Below are 20,325 nucleotides of genomic sequence, written 5' to 3' on the forward strand. Positions count from 1 at the left end.
ACAAATAGTGTTATTTCATGTCATGATCTGTCACCAAATCGGTACAGAAAATAGAGTCTATTCCCTTTTTAATCTAATAAAGAGTTTCATTGTTTTATATGTGAATCTCACCTTTAAAAATTTTAGTATTAATTCAAATTTGTCTTTAACAATTTGTGTGTGTAAAATTTTTACTTTGGAGAGTGCGATTGTTATTAATGTTGTGTTCTTTTCAGTTGTTGGAAGATCCCTCAACTTAAATTCAGCTGATCAGTATGTAGACTATGCATTTTGAATAGGTTTTGATGGATGATTGTATTGAATTAAACTACCAGTTTTGAAATTGAAGCAGCAGAAAATGACAAAGTTGACCCTACTTAATCTAACTTAACTCTGTCCATTTACATTTTATTCTAGGTTGAACGAGATAAAGCTCCATGTAATCACTGATGACCAAACGGAGAAGTTGGTTCTTCCATCAGGGATCCCACCAACAGTAGAGGAGCTGCAAGGTGTTGTGAAGGATACCTTTGGGATTTCAAACAACTTAAGTCTTCAGTATTTTAAACCAAAATTTCAGGACTACTTCACTATTCGCAGAAGTGACCAGATAAAAGACAAAGACACTGTGAAGGTTGTTGGCATCACCCTGGTCATCCTGCCAGTTTTCGGCAGCCCCTCTGATCAACTGACTATGACTCATCATCCAATCCAGTTGTATCCAATGCAGACTCTGCTGCAACCACATCTTCTCAGGACACCATTATTCTCAAAAGGCAGAAGTTCACAGAACGTTGTGAGCCCTGGCCAAAGCTGTTCCCCATTCCACAGTCTGCACATGAAACTGAAATGTAACTGGAAAGAGCCACCGAGGAGTATAAAAAGAATGGAAATCTTCTGCCCACCTCCAAAGTAAAGACTGACATTCTCGAGAAGTTGGCTGAAACTGTATTTTCAATTATGGCCTATTCTTCCTATTATTTTGGGGCAAGCACTAGTGAAGAATTTCAGTGCATACAATCTAAATTAATCAGAAAAATATTATATTATAAATTTTGTATATGTTTTAAATTCCACAATAAAAACAATTACTGTTTGAATGTTGTCTTTGCGAAATTGATTCATTTTACTCAGAAAAGAAGTTAAATTAATTTGATTTTCTCTTACTATTCAGTCATTAATTATAATGTTTAATTGGAAAATTAGTGAATCCAATTAGAGTTTTAATTAAAAACAAAAAGTTTTAATTTTTTTGTAATGGATATTTTAGTCATTTTTACTAAACCTTTGCCAGATCGTTAGTAAATTCAAAGTAATTTTTCTCAGAGATTCATTTCAAATGAACTAATTTTTTGTTACAATTAGGCAATTTTAACCTTCAATTTGAGATTTTGTCCCTAAATTCAACACATATTTAAAAGACAATGTCAATAATATCTATTATTGTTTTTTGTTGAAATTTAATTAACATTTTATCTAAATTTTACATAAATCACTTGAAATTAAAATCTACTTAAGTAAATTAAGTGTCACTTTGTTGCCATAGGTTTTTTAAGTAACCTCTTGTCACAGTTTTTACAGTGTAGTTCCTCTTATAGTATATTTAGTTTTTTGTATTCAGACAGACAAACTTCAGATGGTTAATGAACTCGAGGAGTAATGGTGGACAAGCAGAGGAAGACAGCCATAGATGTAGCTATAACAAGTGTCAGCAACATCAGCTGGAAGGAAGGCGAGAAGCTCAAGAAATAACAAGGGCGGAGAGAGCAGCTAGATCAGGAATATACTCACAACTCTCCAGCTGCATCTTGCATAGCTGTGTGTCCATTGGGAAAAGCGTAAGATCCAAGGGACAAGACAGTGTCACCGACAGCCTGCATGTGTAAACGGAAAACACACAACAGGCTCAACAGGACAAAGAAAAAAATGCCCTATTACTGTATAATCCTTTTTTAAAAACAAGTTAATTTACCAGCTTTTTATGTTAACAACACATCCTAAACTCTTTCTTACTTATTCCAGAGATATGTAGAGCGAGATAGCAAAATTACAATTCTATGAAAAATAATATTTAATATGTTATCTAATAATAACACAAATAAAACATAACATTTTACACAAGTTGTTAGGTGGAAATTTTCTCAAGTATGAAGAAAAATGTCCTCATGTGTTGCTCTGCCCCTCTTTCCCCTCCACTTCGTGTTCGAACATCCATACTGCCTAAACAAATTTCACAAAAAAACAAAGGTTCTTAGAGTTTTAATTAAAACTTAAAACTTAAAATTAAATTAAAGCTTAATAGCTTATTAATAACTATTAATATCAATAAACACATACAAAAATTGACTTTTGAACAAAAATGTTCTATGGAGAGATTCGTTTTGTAAAGGAAATTACATTGTGATTTTTATCAGTGCTAAAACATTTTGTGGCTTGTAAAAAATTCCCCTCTCTCACAGTATTCATCCTTCAAACTCGGGTCCTCTACCAGATGCCTGGGAGCTTGAGGGTCCTGCTCAGTATCTTAGCTGTTCCTCGGACTCCACTCTTCTGGACAGAGATCTCAGATTTTATTCCTGGGATCTGCTGGAGCCAGTCGCCTAGCTTGGGGGTCATTGAGTGCTGCAATTACCACTGGGACTACTGTTACCTTCATCCTCCACATCTTGTTGAGCTCTTCTCTGAGCCCTTGGTATTTCTCCAGCTTCTCGTGTTTCTTCTTCCTGATGTTGCTGTCATTTGGTATCACTTCATCTATCACTACAGCCGTCTTCCTCTGCTTGTCCACCACTACTATAACTAGTTGGATAGCCATCCCATTTTGTCCGTCTGTATCTGGAAGTCCCACAGGATCTTAGCACAGTCATTCTCTACCACCCTTGACCTCTCCCATTTTGACCCCGGGACTTCCAGGTCATAGTCCACACAGATGTTTCTGTATACTATGCCGGCCACTTGGTTGTGGTGTTCCATGTATGCCCTGCCTGCCAGCATCTTGCACCATATGTGCTGGATTGTCTCAGGGGCATCTTTACACAGTTTGCACTTGGGGTCTTGCCTGGTGTGGTAGATGGGTCTTGTGGTCAGAGCTTGTTTTTGTGCTGCCATGATTAGTGCCTCTATGCTGTCTTTCAGTCCAGCTTTATCCAGTCACCGGTAGGACTTCTGGATGTCAGCCGCTTCCTCTATCTGCCGGTGGTACATACCGTGCAGGGGCTTGTTCTTTTATGATGGTTCCTCCTCTTCCTCGGGTTTCTGCTGCCTGAGGTATTCACTGAGCACACGGTCGGTTGGGGCCATCTTCCTGATGTACTCATGGATGTGCATTGTCTCATCCTGGACCGTGGTACTGACACTCACCAGTCCCTGGTGCCTGACCCTCTGTGGGTTCTGGGTGGATGGGACTGGCCCCACATGGTGCTGAGGCAGGTTATTGGTCCGTAGCTGGAGGGGACCTGGGGGTCCCTGGGGATCAGAACTGTCTGGCCTTAAGTTAGCCATTCTGGGTGTCTCTCATTTACTAGCAGCTGGTTCATTTATGCTGCAAGACACGCATGCAGTGCAGTCAGCTTCTTCAGTCAGTAGGCATGAACCATGTCAGGACCTATTGCTGACCAACTCTTATCTCTCTAGTGTACCTCTTCAAGCAGCTGACCAAGGCTGTGAGTCTTTGCTTGACAGTTTCCAAGGCCTCAGATATGGACAGCTTGCTGTACTTCTTAAGCACCTTCTTCACTGCCCATTTGTGCAGCTCCGATAGTTGGCTTACTTCCCTCCATGCTACCTTGATCTTAGCCTCTAGTCATCTTCTCCATGGAGGGTACTGCTCCTTGTGGCTGCTCAACTTGTAGCCAAGCATCTCACTGATTACTGCTGCCGTAGTGTAGATCAACTTGTTAGTCTCTGTAATGGCGGCGGTAGGTATAGTCAGTAGTGCTGCATTTACATCATCTAGTAGACCTTCAGAGGGCACCTCACATAATCTTGGTAACCGGCTACAGTAGCGAGCTCCTCTCGCACTCAACGATCCTTCTTCCATCACACTTGGGGCTTTGTACTCAATCCCGGGTGGGGGTGAAGATATCTCCCCCCTGACCTGTCATCTGTGATTTATATTTACAGAGACAATACTCCACAGCATGTGCTCCTATATTAGAAACATACTATAACCCTGCAGTTACACACATGTTGTCAGCACACTGACAACATGTGTGTAGTGCTATACTATTCAATGAAGCCTAATCACTCTTTTTCCCAAATGTGAGAAAAATAAAATATTCATATTTTGCATGATCTAATTTAAATTCAAAAAACCTGTCACATTGATAGATGCCTCTGATTTTAAGCCTCTAGCTGTCAGTTACTAATACTTGTCACCTACCATTTGACAATTTTATAGGCTATGCCAGACCATATATTGCCACCACTGTTCTTAATAGTGATGCATGTGAATTATTTAATGCTACAACAGTGCCACTGTTACTGTTCTAATCCCTCAAAATAGAAATGGTTCTGATTTTTTACATAAATTTTTTTTACATCTTATTCTTTATGAAAGCAAGAGCAAGTTAAGAACCAATGTAAAAACAGAATTCAAAACTAGGTCTGCCTAACATTTCATATAAGCTCAACAAAGAAAAGGCTTATGTGCTCCCTGAGCACATAGGCCTTTTCTTTGTTGATATATCACCATATAATACCTAAAAGTTAACCAATTTTTTCTAAAAACAGCTTAGAGTCACTGAAAAAAAGACAAGATTAAAGTCACTTCTATGAATCAATAATTTCTCCATGACCCTCAGAGAAAGACAAAAACTTTAAACTGTCTCTAAAGTCTGCAGACTCTGCTACAAACTGAGGTCAGTGGGCTTTTCTGAAAATTATAACTTTATTTTCCAGACAACTGATTAGTTCTGCATGTATTAATGACTTCTATGACACTGTTCCAGGTCACTTTGGGTGTACAACGAACGGGTACTCATGAGAGCTTTCAAGAGAAACAAAGCTTTCTTGCTCCCCTTAAGTGTTTGCACCCTCTTGATTTACACACTACAAGCCACCTTTTCATGCACCATACTAACATGTTAACTTTTTGTAGGGCTAAATATGTATGGCTGAGGCTCATGAGAATCACTCACTTTTTTTAAGAGACCAAAATGTGATTTCTTAAACATAAGTCATGACAGGATAATCACAGTGATTGTCCAATTCATGGCAATCCATTCAGAAGTTATTTTCTTCAGAATATTAAAAGGTATTCATTGTTTAAAAAGAATGAGGCAAAAAATGGATTATGGGTCCCATAGATTGATTAAAACAGATTTAAAAGCACACCTCATGCTGATCAGGACGTCTCCATTCCTGAAGATGAAGAGCAGTATATTGTCTTGTGTGACATCATGAAAGTTTGCATTTTTTTCATTTGCAAAGAAAAGATCTGGTTTCCATAAACACTGGAACATTTTGGGATCAACAGTTAGTGCTTCACTCTTATAATCTGTAGGAAGCTGTAGACGAGGGTCATTCCATCTTTGTCGAAGAAATATATTTACTCTGTAGTCCTGCAAAGACAAATATTGTATTAATAATTTGCACTACATCAACTCCTACTTGTTAGGGCTAATATTTAAAATGAAACATATTGTGAAACTTTTCTTTTTTTTATTCTGCTATTTTTCTTAAGTCTGGTCATACTTGTGCAATCCTATTTTTTTCCATATGTTGCCAATAAACAGCTGTATCCTGAGTCAGGCTAAAACAGTAACATGTAGCAAGTGTCTGCTCAATTCTTCAGTATTAATAATACTAATGTAGTTATGGTGATTCATTCATTTAACAGAATACAGTGAATGACTATCATTAATGCAATGCGTATTTGTAAAAATATACAATCTGCATCTTTATCTTATCTGCATCTCTCCAACATTTAGTAGTTTGAGCCAAATTCCATTAATCTAATATGCATTGTTTGTAGCTGTATTACCATAGTCGTCTCCTGGATAGACCCAAAGCTGTTAATGAAGATGTTCACTCTGGACTCAACTGGGATACCTGAGATATAGACACAAGGACACAAAGCAATATAAAGTAAGATGATTCTAAAAGAAGGGAGTGCATACTGAATAAATTAGTAAACATGCTTTTACTGGTCAGCAAGTTACCCCATGTGATCATGCAAACACAGGTAAACACAAAACAAAACAAAAAAACTGTGCATTTTTATAACTTTAAAAAATGATTTTTTTGTCTTTTGCATTGGTACCAAACAGTACACCTACACTGGAATTTTACATAAGATTCAGCCTTTTTTGAAATAAGAAGACACAGCACAGCAATAAATACCCAGCCAGCTGTCAGCTAACAGTCCCTCCTCCTTCCCTTTGGGCTTATCTATTTTCTACTACAAGCACACCCCTTTCACTCAATTGTGGTGACACTTTAAAAAAAAAAAAAAAAAAAGCCTCAGTATTATTGTGAAGTCTTTGCCTTATAATATAAAGCCCATTGAGGCCACTGTTTTGATTTGGTGCTAAATAAATAAAACTGAACTGAATTTCACATTGATATGAAAGCTTTCATTGTAAACCTCTTCACCCATTAAAAAATGAAAATTTAAAAATAAATGAAGTCAGTTTGACAATTCAGACATTTTATACTGCTAAACTACACCAAAACTATTTCCAGTAAACAGTTCTTCATGTAGCCATTTCAATCCAATCCAATAAATGCATACAATTCATAGAAAAATAATATTCTTGTACACAAGCTTTCACATGTATCTCAAACAGATGTTGTTTGGGATCTGGTTTCTGAGAGTGGTAGAACAAATTTTTTCATTTAGCATTATGAGACTTATGAGCATGTCCTTCATTTTTTCTGTTAGGTTGCAGCTTAATATTTTCACTAATTCTCTAGATTTATTTAAACTGTTATATTGTGTATAAAGTCTTAAGTGACCTATAATTTCTCTATAATATTTCTCTGCACTGCATGAGTGTCTGTGTATATATATGTATGTATTAGGGCTGCACGATTTTGCATAAAATGAGAATCACGATTTTTTGGCTTAGAATTGAGATCACGATTTTCTTTTCCAGTATAAATATTTATTGCACTTATTAACTGCACATCAACTTCGTAACAGTTGAGACTGAACATAAAAACAACAAATAAACATAAAAACAACAAATGTCTCACATTTTGTTGTTGCCGCAAAATGTTGTACTGCTTGAAATTCCGTCTCCACCGTTGCTCGACACTGCGTGTATAGAGCAGGTAGTGCAACAATAGAAAAATAGTTGCGGGACGGCACTGTGTAGCGTTTAGAATAGAATAGAATAGAATTCATCTTTATTGTCATTGCAGGTACAGGGCAACGAAATGCAGTTTGCATCCATCCAGAAGTGCTTTAGTGATATAGATATATTACAATATATATTAGCAATAATATAGATATGTAAATATATTACAGAAATGGGTCTATTATGGTATGTTATAATGTACACGGTATGAAGTATGTTGTGAATATTTTATAACTATAAGTATGTACAGGCTGTAGTGAGTACAAGCTATGTACAGGCTATGAACAGGATATAAATATGAAAAACTATACAGAATATGAAATAAATAACTTTACAGAATTTGGGATATACAGCTATACAGAAATGGGAACTATGCAAGTTGTAAACAGTTGTAGGGTTAAAAATTATCGAATGTACAGAATGATTATTTACACAGAGCTATACAGTAGTGCAGTTAAGATAAGTGAGATATAATTCCTACAGAGGCTATATAAAGTGCTAGTGGTTGTGAGTGGTGGTTCAGTCCATATTATTATTGTGTGTTTGAGGGTACAGTTGTCCATTGTGGGTGTGTGTATGTCCAGTCCATGTGTTAACGTGGGTCAGATGTCAGGAGGCAGAGTTCAGGAGTCTGACAGCTGTGGGGAAGAAGCTGTTCCGGTACCTGGTGGTCTTAGTCCGGAGGCTCCTGTAGCGCCTCCCAGAGGGCAGGAGGGTGAAGAGTCCATGTGATGGGTGACTGGTGTCTTTGATGATTTTCCCAGCCCTTTTCAGACACCGCTTCCTGTAGATGTCTTTTATGGCATGAAGTGGTGCTCCGGCGATGCGCTGGGCAGTTTTCACGACCCTCTGCAACGCCTTCCGGTCCGAGGCAGAGCAGTTCCCGTACCAGACTGTTATACAGTTGGTCAGGATGCTCTCGATGGTGCAGCGATAGAAGTTCACCAGGATGTCTGAGGACAGGTGGTTCTTCCTCAGAGTCCTCAAGAAGAAGAGGACTCTGAGGTGTTGTCTAGGGTGTTGATCATTTTCCTAAATCCCTCGTTTTGCACAGTGTTGATGGGAGCCATATCGTTGGTCAGGTGATAAGTGATAGCCTCCGTAATTTCTTTGTGCCTGCGGGAGTTCGACGGGTATAGGGAAGCGCTGTATAAGGTTCCCGTTATTGATGTTTGGGTGGTTGACCGGGACGGATTTTCTCCTGTCACTTTCTCGTCATCCCTGACGTGCTCTCCGTTGTTTTTTCCTGCTAATTTTAGCATCACACGGCACAGCTTCTGTGTCACGTGGTATAAGGCTCCGTCCTTGTCATTTGTTGAGCAGGAAGAGTGAGCGCTTGTTTTCATGCAGAGTACGTCCCGGATCAAAATGCGGTACAATCGTCGTCGTCGTCTTTTTTTTTTTATTTTTTAATCGTTGTCATTTGGAAATGAGATCGCACATAAGTATGAATCGAGATCGCGATTTTCTAACGATTAATCGTGCAGCCCTAGTATGTATGCATGTATGTATGTATGTATATATATATATATATATATATATGTGTGTGTGTGTGTGTGTGTGTGTGTGTGTGTGTGTGTGTGTGTGTGTATTATTTGTTCATGCAATTTGTACTAATCTCTTGCACAATCTCAGTCACACTTTTACCTCTTTAACTTAAAAGATAAAAATTAGGTTATCATTCTCAGGGGGAGAAGCAAACAAAACACAACCCACATGTATTTAATGAAATTGGCAGACTTAACAATAGCAATTATGATGGACATGTACACTTGTGCATACTAATGTACTCATATGAAACTATTTGTATTATAAACCAATAAACTTTTTCACTAAAAATTGTGTTTGAAAACACCCATCTCCCTGTGCAGTAAGTAATACGTGAGAGGTATATGTAGTACTTAGTACTATAGTGTTATAATGATCACTTTTAGTATTATTGCATTAGTTGGCATATGTCAGCCCATCAGTTATTAGACCACAAATAATATCCCTGCAAAAACCTAATCTGCAAATCTTTAGTAACTCACTGTTATTCTGATTAACCATTTCCACTAAAGAAACAGAGCAAAACATTCCAGAGCAACCTGTGGCTGGTTTTTAAGTGTATGTTGAACAAGGCTCCCTCCCATTAACTCTGTCACCACCAGTGTTGGTCAAGTTACTTGAAAAGAGTAATCAGTAACTAATTACTGATTACCTCCCCCCAAAAATAATCCCATTACTTTACTGATTACTTATTTTCAAAAGTAATTAGTTACTTTTAAAAACATGATTGACACCCTAAATAGGTGATAAAGCAATAGATCTTTCAGCCCAATTCTACTTTTTCTGCATAATCCTTCATATAAAATGTAATCAAATAAAAATATCTCATTTTAAAAATTGTTTTATTAGTTTTAATCTTTTAACTTTATGCATCAAGCAAACATTATAAGCAACATTCTCTGACTGGAAGAAATTTGTTTAACATTTAAACCTATTTTCTGCATATTCCAGCATATAAAATAAAATCATTTTTTGTGTTTACCCTCACTCTTTCAAATAGATGCATGTAAAATAAATAAAATCAAAGACTGAGCGGTCCTGTTGCTCTATTTTCACCTGTATAGCAGGAGTGGGGCAGGCGGAGGCCGCAGCGGTCAGTGGAATGATACGGCAGTTTCTCTGTGAATTTCACATTCCAGTGGCAGCGTATTTGGTGCTTGCTTGGAAGTTTAGGGGTTTTTTTCGCTGTAAAAAGAAGTTTTCTTCCCACGCAGTGAGCAGCGGACGCTAATGTTTTTGTCACTTTTTACGGAATCAAACTCAAAGTAAGGTCAGTACTTCCACACTTTAAATGTTGCACACTCATACTCTCTCCCGCTCTTGTTATATTATCCATTTTTGATCTGCACACAGCTGTTGCCACGAACGTTGCACTCGCTTACCTCATTGACATGAGACACTCTCGCAAAAAAATCACGGTTTTAGTAACGCAGTAACGCAGCGTGCTTACGGGAAAGTAACAGTAATCTAATTACCTTTTTTGCAATGATAATCCCTTACTTGAAAAAAGTAATCGGATTACCCATCTCTGGTCACCACTGTCCCATTGATAGATAAATAAATAAATTAATTAAAAAAAAAACCCACACTATTTTACTTGATTTGACTCATACTGTTCAATCTAAAATATCAAAAAACCAAGTAAAATTTAATGGAAGAAACAACACAACAAAAATAATCCTACTGATCTTTCCATCAGAAGCAAGAATTCTGTGGTGTTTTATGTTATTATTTAGAAATCACTCTATAGACTTTGACTGCCATAAGAAACATTGATGGGACCATGTTAAACAAATGGCCCTGACTGCCTTCTTTCACTTAATCATCACTAAATTTAGAAATATCCTGACTCCGTGATGCTGACAAATTAGTTCATGCATTTGTTTCTTACTGAATTATTGTGATTCCTTACTATATAGCGCTTGTATTAATGAGGACTCAAAAGTCTTATAGTATTATATCATCTCAATATATCATCCTGCTGTCAGACTAAATTAGGGATTATACTTTCTGTCTCCACTAAGGTCCGCTTGAGTTCCAGTGACGTAAATTATCATCATAAGACGATTAGTATGAGGATCCATGCAAACACAACTGCCTGTTTTTTGTGACCATGTGAACTCCTCCGCAGAAAATTTACATTTCAGTAAGTATGCATTCACTCAGAAGCAACTTTTAAGGTGGGATGTTTTGATGCATATCAATAGAAGAATTGTGATTGTTCAGTTGGCCTTAATCATTGTATTAGTGTTGTGTAAATGATGACAGGCGACATCAAAATGACAGAGCAAGCTGTGTTTTGGGATTTTTCTTTTGAAGACTTTGAAATTCATCTTCATGGCAAAAGTCTTTCTTTACATTTAATGAAATTTAGATTGAAAAATCTATATAAAATTTGCATAAGATGATACTTGTCAAGATGTTGTTGGTGTGTAGAGAATGCTGATTGGACTGAAAGACGATAACCTTTTCTTCCTCCACTGACGGTGCCATATTGACATATGACTTTATTCAACAGAAGATCAAGGAAGTTATGAAACTAGTTATAAAACAGCTAAAGCCTTCCTTCTCTTTGCTTATGTTTCACTGTCTTGCCCACCCCACCCAGATCACAAAAAACATTTTCTACATGCTGTCTACCAAAAGACACAACTCAGCAAGAAACATGTATATTCCTCCCACTGACCTGCCCAACTCTATCCATTATCAGTATAATATTTTACTGCCAAAAAAACAGTAAAACAATCTCGTGAGCAATGTCATATCTAGATAACTAGAGCAGAAATTGCCAGGCTGTAAATACTGTTGAACAGCTAGCAATGCATACACATATTCTAGAGTACTTTAAGTATAAGTAGTTTGATAGCATCTCTTCTTTTCTGTATCCATCTTTCAAAGCTTGTCTTTAGCCTCCCTCCTTTTCTGGCCCTATTTAATGATTTGCTTGCACGAACAGAGCTGCTAATGTTAAAGTCATATCCTGCATTCTTCACTGGCTCGTGTCTTTATCAGTAGTGGCTTTCAAAGGGTAGACTTACTCATAGCAGTGACAGGACATTCGCTCTCCCTACCCCCACCCCTTTTCAGTGAGTGCTTGAATTACAGTGCCTGATAGGAAAGCTGTCACTCGAGCAAGGATTTTCTTTTTAGCCACTATTTCATTTTCTCCCACTCTGAAAATGCATTCCTTATTGCTAGTAATGGTGTTTGGTGGTTGATTTTATACACCTGTGGCAATGTGGCTACACCATCTCTGAATCGAGGAGGGGGTCAAAGGGTACATCTGTCACCATCTCACAATGCTGTGATTGCAGCCATTCCCCAACTCTCTGTGAATGGTACTCATGGCCATTGATCAGTGGTCTTTGATCAATGGTCATGACAATTTCCATATTAATGAAGAAACTGACCTCAAAGCCCATTGTTTGCCAGTGGTGGTAGTTTCAGTCATTGTGCAAATGTACTGTTTATAAGGTTGGAAACCTGCAGTCAGCTGAGATTGAAGAAGTCAGTTGGATGAATGATGAAATGTTTCTCCCACTGAAAAATCCATGCCCATGTGAACAGAATCAACTTTTTGGGATTTACTTGCCTGATTGAGCATGCATCAAGACAAGGCTGACATGGTTTGGGCATGTACAGAGAAGAGATAGTGGATGGAAGGAAGGAACAAAAGAAAGAGACCTCAGAGGAGGCTCATGGATACATACAGAGGGCTGATGTGACAGAGGAAGATGCAGAGATAGGATAAAATGCAAGATGATCTGCAGTGGTGACCCCTATAGGAAAAAGCTGAAAGATGTTTGCACTATGAATAGTTGAAAGTGTTGAACTTTTTTCTTTTTTTGATACTTTATTTTTATGGTTTTTTTAAACATTATACAGGGGAGATAGAAAGTATCAACAAAACAGAACATAAAAAGATAAAGAAAAAAATGAATAAAATAAAATAATAATTTAAAAAAAATGGACTGGAAAAAAATTGACTTTTTCCTATAAATTAAAGTAAAACTTTTTTTCACAGAACTGTTGGACATCATAACAATTTAAGTTCAATGGTAAATTTCATATCCAACTTTTTTTCTGCTTTGTTTTTTAATATACAGGGTGGGCCATTTATATGGATACACGGTAATAACATGGGAATGGTTGGTGATATTAAAGTCCTGTTTGTGGCACATTAGTATATGTGAGGGGGCAAACTCCTCAAGATGGGTGGTGACCAGTGTTGGTCAAGTTACTTGAAAAAAGTAATCAGTAACTAATTACTTATTACTTCCCCCAAAAAGTAATCCCGTTACTTTACTGATTACTTATTTTCAAAAGTAATTAATTACTTAGTTACTTAGTTACTTTTTAAAAACACGATTTACAACCTGAAGAGGTGATAAAGCGATAGATCTTTCAGCCCAATTCTACTTTTTCTACATAATCCATCATACAAAATGTAATCAAATGGAAAAGTCTCTTTTTAAAACTTGTTTTATCAGTTTTAATCTTTTAACTTTATGCATCAAGCAAAAATTTAATTATATGCAACATTCTCTGACTTGAATAAATTAGTTTAACATTTAAACCTATTTTCTACACATTCCAGCACATAAAATAAAATATTTTTTGTGTTTACACTCACTCTTTCAAATAGATGCAAGTAAAACACAGCAGAAAATAAATAAAGTCAAAGACTCAGTGGTCCTGTTGCTCTATTTTCACCTGTAAAGCAGGACTGCGGTAGGCGGAGGTTTACCCTGGTGCAGGTGTGCCGCGGTCAGTTGAAGAATCCGCGAGTTTCTCTGTGAATTTCCCATTACGTCGTTGCGCACTCGGTGCTTGCTTGGAAGTTTAGGGGGTTTTTTTTCGCTGTAAAAAGAAGTTTTCATCCCACGCACGATGGACGCTAATGTTTTTGTCACTTTTTATGGAATCAAACTCAAAGTAAGGTCAGTACTTCCACGCTTTAAACGCTGCATGCTCATACTCTCTCCCACAATCGATATGTGATCCATTGTTGATCTGCACACAGCTGTTGTCACTAACGGCGCACTCGCTTACATCACTGTTGTGAGACATTCTCGCAAAGAATCACGGTTTTAGTAACGCAGTAACGCAGCGTTCCTACGGGAAAGTAACGGTAATCTAATTACCGTTTTTGCAATAGTAATCCCTTACTTTACTCGTTACTTGAAAAAAGTAATCAGATTACAGTAACGCGTTACAAGTAACGCGTTACTGCCCATCTCTGGTGGTGACCATGGTGGCCATTTAGAAGTCGGCCATCTTCGATACAACTTTTGTTTTTTCAATAGGAAGAGGGCCATGTGACACATCAAACTTATTGGTAATGGCACAAGAAAAACAATGGTGTGCTTGGTTTCAACTTAACTTTATTCTTTCATGAGTTATTTACAAGTTTCTCTTTGTTCACAGCCATTGACATGTTGAAGAGGTTAACACATGAGGAGCGAATCTAAATTGTGTTGATATCTGGTGAACGCAGTAACCGGGTCATTGCAGCAGATTTCAATGCAAGACACCCTACGAGACCACCCATCTCCCATGCTACAGTTAGCAAACTGCTTGCTAAGTTTCGTGAAACTGGTTCAGTGTTGGATTTGCCAAAATGTGGACGCAAGAAAAATGTCACTAATGAAGAAACATCAGTGGCTGTCCTAGCTTCATTCAGCAAGAGCCCACAGCGTAGCACTCGCCGCACGTCACTGGAGAGTGGCATTAGTCAAACATCGTTTCGGCGGATATTGGCTACTCACAAATGGCACCCTTACAAACCAGATCGGCGCACAGAATCTGCAGAATGGGTAAATCAAAAATTGGAACAGGACCCTCAGATCACGCAGAAGATTTTGTTCAGTGATGAGACAAACTTTTATGTAAATGGTGAAGTTAACAAACAAAACCACCGCTATTGGTCTGATACTAACCCACATTGGATGGATCCTCCAAGACTGTTGGAACAACAAAAGTGATGGTTTGGTGTGGTATATGGGGTACAACGATAGTGGGTCCATTCTTCATCAATGGAAACCTCAAGGCCACTGGATATTTGAAATTGCTACATGATGATGTGTTTCCCTCTTTATGCACTGAAGCTGGCACGTTCCCTGAGTTTTTCCAGCAAGATGGTGCACCACCACATTATGGGTGCCAGGTCCGAGCATTCCTAGATGAACAGTTTCCTGGAAAGTGGATTGGTCGTCGTGGGCCAGTTGAAAAGCCCCCAAGGTCTCCCGATCTGACTCCCTTAGACTTTTATCTTTGGGGTCATCTGAAGGCAATTGTCTATGGTGTGAAGATACGAGATGTGCAGCACCTGAAACTACGGATACTGGATGGCTGTGCTGGCATTTCTCCTGCGGTGTTGCTATCAGTGTTTGAAGAGTGGGAGAAGAGGGTTGCATTGACAATCCAACACAATGGGCAGCACATTGAACACATTTTATAAGTGGTCAGAAACTTGTAAATAACTCATGAAAGAATAAAGTTACGTTGAAAACAAGCACACCATTGTTTTTCTTGTGACATTACCAATAACTATGATGTGTCACATGGCCCTGTTCCTATTGAGAAAACAAAAGTTGTATCCAAGATGGCCGACTTCTAAATGGCCACCATGGTCACCATCCATCTTGAGGAGTTTGCCCCCTCACATATACTAATGTGCCACAAACAGGACTTTAATATCACCAACCATTCCCATGTTATTACCGTGTATCCATATAAATGGCCCACCCTGTATTTTGAAAGCTAGGATTTGTGTTTTTTACTTGTTATGTTGTTAGGTGCTATAATCTGTTGTAACCTCTGCTGCCCTCTTGCTCACGTTTCTCTTCAAAAAATAGTTTTAAATCTCAATGTGTCATATCAGTGAATAAATAAATGAAGAATATATACAAACAAAATTCACTCAAATTCATGATTATTTTATGGCATATCATAAGACATAAATCACACTAATGGTAGTTATCAGACATAAGAGAGTCAAAAAATGTAAAGTATTTACCTGAACTTTCATAAAGAGATTTATAACGATAGATTTGTATGTGTTACTTATCATATATTTAACATACTTTCCAGATTCTGTCCAGTCTGCATTCAGCTTTCTTTTCATGATACCTGTTTGAAAAATGGGGTCCTTTAGCTAAAGGTATCCCATTTAATAATCATTTTATAATCAATATATGGTATTAAACAATGGGACACTGTCTGTACTGACAAACTGTTTGAAATCCCTACACTTTTCATATATGGAAGGAAAAGCATGATTCAAATTTACTATAATAGAGGCTTATACAATCGTGCCACAATCAATAGAGGAGCTATCATTAACAGGTGGGATTGATAGGATTTGACCAATGTCACCATGCACATCTGCAATAGAATGTTGAAAAGATTTATGGTATGTATTATGCATGTGTTTTATGTCAGGAATGTCAGTGTTCAACATATTAAACCAAAGTCTGTCTTTAAACAAAAGTCATGAGTGCAGACTTTGCATGTATTTTGGGAAATGTGTTTTGACTTGATGAAAAGACAAATGTAATTCTGCATGGTGGTTGTATACACTGGAACTTTACCTTGAAAGTTAGGTCTTATTCTTGGGTCATAACTGACCATCAGACGATTCAAAATGTTGGAGGTAGAGTTAGCTGGAACCTGTGCCAAATCTTCTGGAGACAACTGCCTGTTAAAGAGGATGATATTGGACAATAATTAATATGATTTGAGCAGATGACAGATAAAAGTAATGTAAATAAAATAATTTAAATCTAAAATACTAAAAGTGTTAGAAATGATGGTTTCTTGATGGATACATATGACTTCATACTTCTGGGGGTGCCACAAGCAGGCAGCGGCTGATAGTGCTCCGGCTAATTCAGTGTCCTTGTAATCTGTAAGCTGAGGACCACCCGGTTCAGTATTTTAAAGTTACATATAACACGTTCACTCATCGATTCAGACAAGTACTTTTTCTGTGCTTAACCCTTTAAGACCTACCACAGAACCAAGTCCGCCAGAGCTTATATTATATTTTTACATGGTGTGGTGCCATTTTTGGGAGCATTTCAAGTTGCTATACATCAATACAACAATTATAGCCCAGATTTTAATAATATGTATTCATTAAGTGCATAGTAATTACATAAATTGCAAAAAAGTGCAATAAACTACAAAAAAATTTAAAATCATTTTTGCTTTTTTAACATATATTTCTAGTTAGAGAAATTTGAGAGGCTTATCCCTCAAAACTGTAAATACAAAAAAGTTGCACAAAATAGTTTCCTACCACAGGAAATTTATTTTGAGTGTCTTCATAGTTTTATTTTTGAAATACACCAATTTTTATATACTGCAGGAAAAACGAAAATAAATATTATACTGCAAATTTGCAAAAAAGCAGCATATGCATCAAAATAAACTATTTCCAGCAGTGCAATATGAGTCCTAAGCTTCCCAGAAAAGACACAGAAAGTCATAAAGTCAAAGATAACTTTTAAAAACACCAGTATAGGCCCTGAGGCCCTGATGGTAAAAAAAAACTACATTTCCGCGAAAATTACATCACCTCCCGTTATGGGCAGGTAATGGCGGACATGCAAAAGTTCGCGCTGACGTCTATTCCAACGTAGGAAGTGTTATGAACAGCTGATCGGATCGGCAAAGCGTGTTTCTGGAATATTATGTTTTTGTTGCTGCAAGTGCTTTTTATGCTGTTTTTGCAAAGCTATATGTGGAAGGAAACTGTGACCTAGGACAAGCTGATGGCATAAGATGTAAGTACAACTCCTCCGGTTTCATATGCAAAAAAAATTATTGCGCTAGCTTACGTGGCTGCAGAGCTACCGGGATTTAAAAATAGTTACGCAAAACAGAGCATGCCCGCTCCGACCGGCTCTAAAGGGTTAAGTGCTTTCTAGCTAACATTCATACTCTGATTAATGCATTGTGACGCAACTTGGGGTTAGTATTTACCAGACAAAAAAACAGTCAGGGGTTAAACCACCAACATTCCAATTAGTGGATGACCTGCTCTGCCATCTGAGCTACAGCCACCCCTGTCCTAATGGTCTGAGTGCATGTGATATACACTGTGAAAACCCAGACAGAGCATACTGCATCCTGGCAGTGAGCTACCTCCTGGTCCACCAGTGGGAAGTGACTGTAGCTCCATAAACTGAGATAAGTTGAAGTCAGATAGAGTCTTTGACAGAATGCAGGGTTAGAATGGGGGTCCCTCTGCTCTTGAAGGGGCTCTTTGGAACTGAGAACTCTGTCCCACCTGAGTGGAACATTGTTTTTCTGCAGGGAGAAGAATAGATGGCAGTGTGTCAACTCCCTGGATGAAAAAAGGCTGACCTCTGCCCTTCCAAAGTGACTACCTGAGGACAGAGTCTCCACTCTCGAGGACTCAGGCCCCCTCTCAACATGTCTGCCACCACATGCAAGGGCCCTGGCACATGAACTGCTCTGAGTGAGTGGAAGAGGGGGTGAGTCAACTGCCACAACCCAGTTGATACCTTGCAGAAGAAGGGAGATCCTAGGCCCCCCTGGACCTGACCCTTCTTGAGCCCCTAGTGCATCTGGACAGGCTACTTTGCATCTCCTCTGTCAAGTCTTCCAAGTCTGCTGCAATAGTTGGCCTCCTACTGGGCCAACATATCTGAAGGGTTAACTGGCAGTTCAGCATTAGTTAGAAAGCCATCTATAACCTTGCAGTTCCTGCTGCCGCAGGTGGCTTTGCTGAGACAGGCTGAGAAATGTTCTTGGTCGTGCATGTTAGCAAACCTCTCCTACATAGAGAGGACCATCTGTGCAAAACAGTGGGTGATTCATATTGTCTTCACACCAGGTATTTTAAGTCAGGCAGAGGCTGCAACTCCATCTGCAAGGGTCGACACTGTGTGGGTTCCTCAAACTCAGATGTGAATGCCACAGGGTTCTCAGGTTAAAATCCAGGGCCCTGGTTGCCCTACCATTAACCTCAGAGACAACTGCGAGGTGAGCGTGTGAGCATATAAATATATCTGCAAGCAATGCACTGGCTAGGGATCACAACCAGAATCAGAACAGAAAACAAAATGAAATAGTAATCCTGGATGCAGATTCATTAAGTATTGTGATGAATCTAAATACAGATGTGGAGTTGAAGCACTGGTCCTGTGATGCAGTCAAAACAACATGGACCTGAATACTCTCAAAAGCCCAGATAGGTTTGCAGAAAAAACATCATTAGTACTTGCTCTCGATTCAGGATTTGTAGAAATCTGAAGTCAGGAAACGACAAGACAACAGTGCAGACCCATCACACCCTGGTCACAGACTGTTCCAATTTTTCTCCTATGCTAGGTGCTGTTGAAGCACTGTATGCCAATACAGACAGACAAGCAGATATCTGTTCTGTTCTTTCTACTGGCCATACTCACATAATATCTGTACTGAAATAACATCCATGATGCTAACCAAAGCATGTTGTTTGTTCACACACTCACACATATATATCAGAGGCTTGGGAGCTTGAGAGTCCTACGCAGTATTGCTGCTGTTCCTAGGACTGCGCTGTTCTGGAAAGAGATCTTGGATGTGGTTCATCTAGCACTATGGCTGTCTTCCTCTGCTTGTCCACCACTACTATGTCCGGTTGGTTAGCCATCAACAGGTTGTCTGTCTGTATCTGTGAGGAAACAGTTTAAGAGCCTGAATGCTCGTAAAGCTCCCAGCCCAGATGGTGTGTCTCCTGCCACTCTCAGACACTGTGCAAACGAGCTGCCCCCAGTGTTTTCTGGCATTTTCAAATCCTCACTGCAGACATGTCATGTGCCTGCCTGCTTCAAGTCCTCCACCATAGTCCCTGTCCCCAAGAAGCCAAGGATCACTGGTCTAAATGACTACAGACCTGTGGCTCTGGTCATAAAGTCTTTTGAGCGCCTGGTTCTCTCCTATCTCAAGACACTCAAGGCCCCCCTCCTGGACCCTCTGCAGTTTGCATACAGAGCAAACAGGTCTGCAGATGATGCTTCTGCCTTCAACACCATCATTCCAGACCTTCTCCGAGGGAATATGCCTGATCCCATCTGCCGGTGGATCACTGACTTCCTGACAGACAGGAAGCAACATGTGAGGCTGGGGAAGAATGTCCCGGATTCCCAGACAATCAGCACCGGCTCCCCTCAGAGCTGTGTTCTTTCTCCTCTGCTTTTCTCCCTGTAGACCAACTAGTGCACCTCCAACCACCAGCCTGTCAAGATAATTAAGTTTGCAGATGACACCACAGTTATCAGACTCATCTCGGACGGGGATGAGTCTGCCTACAGGATGGAGGCTGAACTCGGGTGTCCTGGTGAGGCCGCAACAACCTGGTGCTGAATGCCGAGAAGACAGTGGAGATTATTGTGGACTTCAGGAAGCAAACATCCCGACTCCTCCCCATCATCCTGACTGACACCCTCATCACCACTATGGACACATTCTGCTTTGTGGGTAC

At 38.9% G+C, this 20,325-nt stretch overlaps 1 protein-coding gene across 1 annotated transcript in view; it reads right to left on the reverse strand.

Moving 5' to 3' along the window:
* Positions 1–20,325, reverse strand: part of LOC146667451 (glycine receptor subunit beta-like) — a 76,695-nt gene that overhangs the window by 37,032 nt on the left and 19,338 nt on the right. The window contains exons 3-6 of the mRNA XM_085409156.1: positions 16,421–16,527; positions 5,963–6,030; positions 5,314–5,540; positions 1,771–1,853 (exon numbers count right to left, since the gene is read on the reverse strand). Coding sequence (XP_085265282.1) covers positions 1,771–1,853; positions 5,314–5,540; positions 5,963–6,030; positions 16,421–16,527 — 485 coding nt within the window. The remainder of the gene's footprint in view (positions 1–1,770; positions 1,854–5,313; positions 5,541–5,962; positions 6,031–16,420; positions 16,528–20,325) is intronic.

This window comes from Rhamphochromis longiceps, linkage group LG6 (assembly GCF_057381845.1).
Source record: "Rhamphochromis longiceps isolate RC_006_pf linkage group LG6, R_longiceps_female_GT1.1, whole genome shotgun sequence".
Classification (NCBI taxonomy): Eukaryota; Metazoa; Chordata; class Actinopteri; order Cichliformes; family Cichlidae; genus Rhamphochromis; species Rhamphochromis longiceps.